General features: G+C 47.5%; 1 protein-coding gene across 4 annotated transcripts; it reads right to left on the reverse strand.

The window, feature by feature from the left end:
- Positions 1-4,759: 4,759 nt before the first annotated feature.
- LOC127333942 (uncharacterized) lies at positions 4,760-8,391 on the reverse strand. Of its 4 annotated transcripts, none has more exons than XR_007871679.1 (4): positions 8,234-8,391; positions 6,907-8,045; positions 5,298-5,401; positions 4,760-5,179 (listed from the first exon to the last, which is right to left on the reverse strand). XR_007871679.1 is itself a non-coding variant. In XM_051360383.1 (3 exons), the coding sequence occupies exons 1-2, from the start codon at positions 8,380-8,382 to the stop codon at positions 6,908-6,910; spliced, it is 1,287 nt and encodes a 428-aa protein (XP_051216343.1). In that variant the 5' UTR covers positions 8,383-8,391; the 3' UTR covers positions 4,760-5,179; position 6,907. The 4 variants fall into 4 exon arrangements, 1 of the variants encoding a protein (XP_051216343.1); XR_007871680.1 differs by having other exon boundaries at positions 5,298-5,447; XR_007871681.2 differs by having other exon boundaries at positions 6,907-8,064; positions 8,234-8,384.
- Between the last annotated feature and the right edge of the window lie 841 nt (positions 8,392-9,232).

Consider the following 9,232-nt stretch of genomic DNA (forward strand, 5'->3'; position numbering starts at 1 on the left):
TGTAAGTTAAAGAAATCTTTGTATGGTCTCAAACAAGCTCCCAAACAATGGCATGAGAAGTTTGAAAGAACTTTGACATATGTGGGCTTTGTTGTCAATGAAGCTGACAAATGTGTGTACTACCGCCATGGTGGGGGTGAGGGAGTTGTCCTATGCTTGTATGTGGATGACATACTAATTTTTGGGACAAGTCTCAAAGTGATTGAGGAGGTAAAAACCTTCTTATCTCAGTGTTTCGAGATGAAAGATCTTGGAGAAGCTGATGTTATATTGAACATCAAGCTACTGAGAGATGAGAATAATGGGATTACACTTGTGCAATCTCATTATGTTGAGAAGGTGTTGAGCAGATTTGGCTATGCTGATTGCAAATCTTCTCACACACCTTATGATCCTAGTATCTTGCTTCGAAAGAATGAAAAGGCAACTGGAGATCAATTGAGATACTCTCAAATTATTGGTTCACTCATGTATTTAGCTTGCGCTACGAGGCCTGATATCTCATTTGTTGTGTGCAAACTTAGCCGGTTTGTGGCCAACCCGGGAGATGATCATTGGCATGCTCTTGAGAGAGTGATGCGCTATCTAAAGGGAACCATGAGTTGTGGAATTCATTATACCGGGTATCCAAGAGGACTTGAAGGGTATAGTGATACCAACTGGATTACTGATGCTAAGATGAAGGCCACAAGTGGATATGTTTTCACTCTTGGTGGTGGCGCTGTTTCCTGGAAGTTTGGCAAGCATACCATCTTTACGAGGTCAACTGTGGAAGCAGAACTCACAACATTAGATACAGCTATTGTCGAAGCGGAATGGCTTCGTGAGCTCTTGATGGACTTGCCTATGGTTGAAAAACCAATACCGGCTATCCTCATGAACTGTGATAATCAAACTGTGATTATTAAAGTAAACAGTTCTAAGGATAATATGAAAAGTTCCAAACATATCAAGAGGAGACTGAAATCTGTCCGAAAACTGAAGAACTCCGGAGTGATAGCATTGGATTATGTCCAAAGTGCTAAAAATCCGGCAGATCCTTTCACAAAAGGACTATCAAAAAACATGATAGACCTTGCATCGAGGGAGATGGGTTTGAGACCCACCTGAGTTGCCGAGGGGGTAACCCAACCTATGTAATCGGAAATTCCGTGAAGTAGGACCTGGGAAAACAAACCGGAGTAACTGAGTTGAGAGAAAAATTTAATACTCCCACTCCGCTGCAGATGCAATTCTCTCATAGCTACTGTAAGGCAGGTTGACAATGTCTTAATGTGTTCTAAGCGGCTCTTGATGAGCGAAGACGTCGTCCTACAAGGCGATCTTTTGAAGAACACACCTATACGAGCGACACTACTAGTCATAGTGTGGGAGATTTGGGTGAATCTCTAGTAAGCTCATGAAGGGCTGAGGAGTATGACTTATAAGCTCCACCCGAGGGGATGGCTATGGTAGCCTAGTACTGTGCCGGCATTGAGCGAAACTTGCTGCACAAAGACTGACAATTCAAGGCATGGTCCATTGTTCAGTTGTAGTCAAGCGTAGCACCTTGCCTAGGTGGAAGTTCAACTTAACAGTCTCCACTGAAGTGCAGGTATATTAAACAGTGTGGAACTAATGTGTCGTCTGATGTGCATATGAGATCTGGTGGGGGATTGTTGAATGTAGATGGGCTGCAGCCCAATAAAGAAGCCCATGTAGTCTACAATTCCTGAAATCTCAAGGCCCATCACGTTGTCAGCTTGGGACAGCCTTGGGGGACAAAGTTTAGTCCCACATTGCTAGTTGGGAGAGAGTTGGAGTGGTATATAAGGGCTGCTGTTCTACTCCTTCCAAGTGAGTAAGAATAGAAGGAGCCCCCGCGCACTCCTCCTCCTCTGCCCGCCCCGCCTCGCCTCATCACGCACGCACGTCGCGTTTCGTGACTCGAGTTCGAGTTCGAGACACACTCAAGGAAGCCTAAATTTTTGCTTGGTGCACCAACTGAGTTGGGTACGTGTCGACCTGCATGTGCATGCTCGCCTCGTGTCCCTGGCTTCCTACGCGTGGCAACGCGGTCGGGGCGGCTCTCCTCCCAGGCTATACAAGGAGACCGATCAGATCTGGAGAACAGTGCTTTTAAATCTCTCTCGCGAAGTTCCTTTTGTTGTGCTACTCTCTAGTCTTCCACATCCCGGTGACTGCGTGCACAGCCGTCCGGGAGAGCAGACCTCTGAAACCCCGTCCGTTTATATCCTGCACCGGGAGACGGGCGATAAGGTTTTTGGGGAGCGTCTCGGCGCGACTGCTCGCTGCTGTTCGTGTTCCTCTTCGTCGGTTCGGCTGCTTCATCGACGACTCCGACTACACCATGGGCGACATCAACAACTCCCATGGTGGTGGTGGTGGTGTTGCTGGTGCGACCTTCCCGGTCGCGATGTATGTGTTTTTTCTCTCCTACCTTGCACTGCTACTTATTCCATGTTCAGATCTGATGCATGTGCTTAGTCTGATGTGTGTGGTTAAGTATGCTTATGCATCTTGTGCTTAGTCTGATATGTGTGGTTAAGTATGCTTATGCATATGTAATCTTGCTTTCGGTAATTAAACTCACACGGAAATTGCCTAATATTCCAATATAGTCGACCTACCCTGTACAACCTGCTAGCTAGAGCGAGAATGAAAATCCGAAGCGAGTTACTATCGCCAATTGGAAGATGTACACCTCTGCAGCGAGTGTCTATCTTTGCGGACGACGTAGTTCTCTTCGCGAAGCCGCAAGCCCAGGACCTGGTGGTGATCAGAGATTTGCTGGCGGTCTTTGCAGGAGCATCGGGCCTACATATCAACTACGGAAAGTCCACTGCTTCCTTGATCCGAGGCCAAGAACAGGATGAGGTGTTGGTGGAGTCAACCCTCAGATGTGCGATCAAGAGCTTTCCCATCCGCTACCTTGGGCTACAGCTTGCCCTTCGTCCTCTTACTAGAGCTGAGTGGCAGCCAATGTTGGATGCGGCGACCAAGATAGTCCCTGCGTGGCAACGTGGCCTCATTGCCCGCGCCGGCCGTCTGGTGCTTGTCCAAGCTGTTATGTCTGCAAGGCCGGTTCATCACCTGTTAGTCACGGAAGCGCCACGATGGTTGATCGATGAGATGGAGAAAAGTTTGCGTGGCTTCTTCTGGGCTGCGGAGGAGAGGGCTCATGGCGGTCAGTGCTTAGTGGCCTGGCCCAAAGTCTGCCTGCCGCACGAGTTTGGAGGACTGGGCATCCAAAACATGCGCCTGCAAAGCCTGGCTCTGAGGGTCCGTTGGGAATGGCTGCAGCGAACGGATGCGGGCAAACCCTGGCATGGATTGCCCATGATCAAGGACAGAGAGGCTAGGCAGGTCTTCGACAGCCTGGTGAGCATCACGATTGGTAACGGCAAGCGAGCGATTTTTTGGCGCGACAGATGGATCCTGGGTAGGAGGGCGGCTGACATCGCGCCGAACCTCCACAAGCTCGTGCCAACTAGAGCACGCAACAATCGAACGGTGGAGCAAGGGCTTTTCAACCTTGGCTGGGTTCAGGACCTAGGGGATCAGGCGCCTCTGGCGGAAACGGAAGCACAAGAGTGTTTCGCTCTTTGGGTGGCCACGGCCGGGATAGAGCTCAACCCTGAACTTCCTGACGCCTTCTCTTGGCCCTGGTCGAACTCTGGAGTCTACACGGCGAAATCCACATACAGGATGCTAGTGGAGGGAGGTACCAGATTCCCGCTCGCGGAGGCTATCTGGAGGAGCAAAGCGGCGCCAAAGATCAAGATGTTCTTGTGGCTGGCAGCACAGCATCGCATTTGGACTTCCGATCGTCGCCTGAGGCATGGCCTCCAGATGAGCACGGCTAGCTGCTTTGTCTGCGATCAGGACGAAGACACTGCGGAGCACATTCTCATGCAGTGCGTGCATGCAAGGCAGGCGTGGTACATCTGCAGCCAGCTAGCCCCAATTGCGTTCACCGCACCGATGCAGGACTCGGAGTTGGAGGACTGGTGGCTGCTGGCCCGCCGGCGTTTCCACAACCAGGATCGGCGTCTCTTCGACACGATGGTGTGCATCATGTGCTGGGAGCTTTGGAAGAACAGGAATGGGTGGGCGTTTGGCAACCCCGCTAAGCAGCTTTCGCCGGATAGGATTGTAGCCAGAGTGTTGTCCGAGCTCAGCCTCACCCTTGGTGCCAATCGAGTCGGAGTCGGAGCCCTAGATCGTGTCGGGAGAAGTTAGCTAGCTACTCTGGGAGCTCCTCATTTTCTGTTTTCTCTTTTGTTTGCTTGAGTCCGGGTTTGCCCAGTTGTTTGCAACTTCGGCATCCTCTTGTAAATTGTTCTCTGCCTTCTATATCATTAAGGCACGCATTCTGCGTGCTCTCGAAAAAAAAATCCGAAGCGATGGACCGACTTCCCGCTTGAAACCAAATGAGCGCGCGTATTTACCTGGGATGGGAAGGGTATCCCGGGTGACGAGGGAAATCTGAGATATGGGTTTTTGCCCCCTTTCAACCAAACAAGCCCTAATGCAAAAAAAATTGTGGTGTACCTGGAAATCCAGATCGAGAAACAGGGTGTGGGGGGGGTCAGCATCCCAGGGAACGAGGGTCAACATCCCACGTAACGAGGAACAAGGCGTGTACATCTCTGGTATGCTAATTTGGAACATGGTCGCGATCCAGTTAATTCTGGGTCGATGACCCCAGTAAGCTCAGGACGATCCATGCACAGAAACGAAAAAAACCAAAGAGCAATACAATAACTTAGGAATTTAGACTTAAACACGTAAGTTCACAACTTTAGGCTAAAAGCGTATCAAGTTCAGTACTAAGTTCACACAGTGCGCTGAAAAAATCGCAACTAACTAATATATATTGGAAATGCTAAGCAAGTTGAGAACTTCATATGGTTCAAAAAGCAATTGGTACTCCAGTTATCCAATCTCTTAGAGCTAGTGATCTTGCGGCTTTGAGCGTATGTTCCCGTAGATGTACACGAGCTTATCCACTGCCTTTGAGTTCAGCTTGTTCCTCTTTACACTATTTATAAAAGAGTACATACTCCTGTTTCTCTCAACGGGATTTGAAACTCCTTTATTCGCTTGGATCTGTTCATATTCAGAACCACCAATATCTTGGGCCAGTTTAAGTCTGAACGCCATCTTCTAATCTGATCTGTGTGAAGTGCAAACAGCAAAAAGTGAACTGCTATCACCAGAAAAAGATTTAATCTAGCCAAGTGCTAATTATAGAGCAAACAAGGAAGAATTGATACTTTGGTTCGATCTAGTACCTGATGATCTTTCTTGGAGAAAGTCCTTGGATCCAGATTTTCTAGAATGAAGAGGCGAAGAGACACAGCAATGAAGATTCACCGACTAGAGAGAACCAAGGAACCTGGAATCCAGATTCCAGAATTCAATATTCTAGAATTGTGTCCCAGCTGCTTAGAAAGTGAGAATGAAGAGAGGAAGAAGCACATGAGTGCAGGACAAAGAGACGCAGCATGAAGGGTATAAATACACCCAGACTGACTGATGCTTTGGAATGTTATCTAGGGAGCCACATATGGTAGGAGGGCCCCAGCCCTGGCCGCACCATCTCCTGGTCCAGCCCAAAGTGGCTAGGATTTCCTTATTACACCAGACCAGATTTGGTATACGTAGAGTCTTGTTTAGATTCAGGTTCGGTTTAGGTACTGAGTCCTGCTCAGATTCAGTTTCAGAGTCCAAAGTATAGAGTCGGCTTGTCAGCCAAGCTATTCCTCCTATATATTGGGCTTCTCCCACAATCAATAAAGTATAAGAATTCAGAGTATTACTTTCTTTTAGGCCTAGGGTAATTAGAGTTTGTTCCAGGAATCACCATTTTTCATTTATTTCGACTCTTGCAATTTGCCGTCAAGAGCAAACGAACGGGATCATGACCCGGCGCCGAACCAGGAGGATCCGCTCGCGTTCCCGACCTCGTTTCTGGGTCGATCAATCCCAGATCGTGGAACGTGCCCTCAACCCTGTTTCCAGCAACTATGGTCATGTCTAGAGGCTTTAGTACCGTGAACCTGGATGTGTTTTTTAAAAAAAATATTCTGCATCCAACAGCAGCCAAACTGGATAATTTTTGTTTGCACGTGGTAAATATAGCAATTTGTCTGGAGGTAAATGACCTCGCAGATAGTAGCAAAGAGCCAAGGCCGGACAGCTCTATTGTCGGCAGGAACAGTTCATCTCCTCCAAGCCAGGCACGTCCACAGTGCGCTTCCAGCAAGAATTGGTGGGCAGTAGGCAGTGAGGGTGTTAGTGGCTGCATTGGTGAGAGTGCCATGTCATCCAGGGGATGGCAGGCACCTCGACGGTGCGTAACGTGGCAGCAAAGGGAGAGCAGAGTCAGGAGGTCAGAGGGAGCAAACAAAGGGGAGTTTTTGTAAATGTTAGCAAGATTCTTTAGGTGAGTTAAATGCTAACCATTGGAGCAATGGATTGTCAGATTGTGGTGGTTTAACAGCTGAGATGGCTTGGATCTCCCCCTCTATTGCTTTTTATATTAGTGGTAGAAACAAATATTATATTGTTGTAAATTCATACCTGATACAGTTCAGAATATAGTTTATCTTTGGTGAATCAGTTTATTCGTCTAGTAAAACAGAAGCAGCTAAGAGTTACACGGATTCCATATATTAAGCTGTAGAAGCAAATGGGGTGACAGAACATATCTCAAAGGAATTGAGCATAAGTTACATATTAGTGTTGCTTTCACCTGCTGCAGTCAAAGGACTTAAGGAACATGGTTGAAACTACTGATTTTTTTACCGCGAAACTACTGAATATTAATGGCAAGGAACTGACAGTTCCAAACCTCTAGGAAATGCCCTTTGTTTATTTGCTCCCCTTTCAATAAGTTACCTTAGAAGACGCACACAATGTCGTCTCTGATGAAGTTGTAGAATTTGGACTTATGTTTGACCATCTGGAGTCTTTTTTTGTGCACCACCTCCACACCTGATATCACAGCACCCATCTCAGCCGGATAACCAGTCTCTTCATCAATACCAAACTCGAAGACTTTGGTGATACAAAACCTCCCAGCTCCCAAGTACACAAAGCTGCAATCTAGCATCACCCAGTCATTAGGCAGATCAAGGTCTTGCCAACTGTGTTGCAAAGACGGAGCTCTATCCGAGCTAACAGAGGAGAGGTCCATTGCACAGAAGTGGTTGGGTGCATCACTGGTTATGCCAAACCAGAGGTTGCCGAGCTCTGGTATCTGCTCAGCACGGCTGAAGAAGGGAAGTGTCCAACTGCCAGCCTTAAACCACTTGCAGCTGACCGCGTTGAAGCAGTAGGTGCCAACGCCATTTTGTTTTGGAGATGAGACGACAATTACTGGGTCACCATCAACTTCAAGGAGTGTATGGCACTTCACAATGGAAAAATCAACATGCGCCGGCAGCATAGGGAGCTGGTGCCACTGCCAACCTTTAAGCTTCCCACTGCTGGAAGGGTCGATGTACTTGAGTGCCTCAAAGTTGCATGGATTGCGGCTCGTGGGGAACCTGCCCATAACGTAGAAGGCGTCACCACGCTGGCGAGCAGGCATGTCCGGATTAGCGATGGAGATGCCGATGGGGCTGGATCCTTTGGGACTGCTGAGGCAGGGAATTGGCTGGAGGGAGCCGGCATCAATGTCATATAGGACAGTGTGGCCCGCAGCGTCCATGCAGAGGATCTTGCTATCACCACCTGTGCCCCCCTCACAGAAGGGCAAGAAATCGAGCCTTTTGTCGTCTAAGATAGATCTCTCGAATCTGAGCCTGGGCGAGGGCATCCGCGACATCGTCTCCATCCATGGTGGCACTACGGTTGATGATGGCAACACCACAGTCGAGTGGGATGGCGCCGATATTTTTGCTGCTAGTGCTTCCTCCGTGGATCGGTAGAAGAGTTGCTCATCTGGCTTGATGCGAGTCGCCGTATACAAGCCGCCTCTGCCATACCTCTGCATCACCACATTCAAGAACTGCCGCGCCTGCATTTCTCCACCCCTAGAAAGAAGAGATACCCCTGGTAATATTAGATTGGTATTAGATTTGTTCTTCCCTCTGATGTTATTGAAGATAATTAGATGATGAATACGCCGTAGAGATCAGGTAATTCGACAAAAACAAACAAGATACGGAAACAAAATACGAACGTTGAACGGGGAACAGGGAAGATAAATAAGGAGTAATACCTGCGGCAGAAAGATCGAAGTGTCTTCCCCTTAGACTCAATTCCGACGAATGGAAGCTGGCCGTCGGAGCGTCGGCTGCGGCTGCGGCGGCGACAGCAATGTTTAGGATGGGATGCGGGATCTAGGTCAGGCCATCCATTTCTTTTCATCTTATACGGATCGACAGATAAACAAATTATGGGCCGGCCGGCCGGCCGGCCATATTACAAAGGACCAAGCAAGCCCAACCAGTTTTGTCACGACTCTCTTCGGATTTTGAGGTCGACGTGTCTTTTGAAGTTATGAGACGGAATTTTGAAGTACACGTGTTTTTTTCTAAGGAGTAAATTCCAGTTTTTACCCCGACTTTGAAATTTTTGACACTAATTACCCTTTTAGAAATTTGTCATCCTAATTACCTCATTTAGCATAAAATTGTGTCAATTTTTACCCCTTATAAAATTTTGTGAGCCTTTTTATCGATGGATCTCCAGTGCCAGGTACAGTCACGTGCCAATTTATTTAATTCTGTAACTAATATACGAAAAAACAAATTAAACAATTGACCACGCTGTCATGTTCAAGTGTTTAAGAATAATTTACCACAGTTAAGTGTTCTTCTTCCCATTGAGTATGCAAGTACTTCTCCCATAGACACGCTGATTTATTCTAGCATGAAGGACATGTCGAGCCTTCCCTCAAAGAAAGAACATATTGTGTCTTACTTAAGCAGATTAAAACATATGCTACCTTAAACTAAACACCTCTCCTGATACGTTAATCTATTAAGCAAAATTCACTAACTTGGTTCTTACTCAGACCGCATGTAGCATACCCGTGCAGAGTTGCTTAATACCCTCATAGACACATAGACAAATGTGCGACGGTCCGATCACTGGATCACGCAAATGCATGTGCATGGGTTCCATATGTAGCGTAGCAGCTTGGCGGACACGACCTACATTATCTATCATCGTGTGAAGATTATGCATCGTGCACTTGTATTCTTGCGGGTGGGAT

This window comes from Lolium perenne, chromosome 2 (assembly GCF_019359855.2).
Source record: "Lolium perenne isolate Kyuss_39 chromosome 2, Kyuss_2.0, whole genome shotgun sequence".
In the NCBI taxonomy this organism is placed as follows: Eukaryota; Viridiplantae; Streptophyta; class Magnoliopsida; order Poales; family Poaceae; genus Lolium; species Lolium perenne.

What these genes read in the sequence shown, in the direction of transcription:
- LOC127333942 (XM_051360383.1), bottom strand. Translation starts at nt 8,382, where the DNA reads ATGAAAAGAAATGGATGGCCTGACCTAGATCCCGCATCCCATCCTAAA. An exon ending in CTTCGATCTTTCTGCCGCAG is followed by an intron (nt 8,046 to 8,233) that starts GTATTACTCCTT and finishes TCTTCTTTCTAG; the next exon opens with GGGTGGAGAAATGCAGGCGC.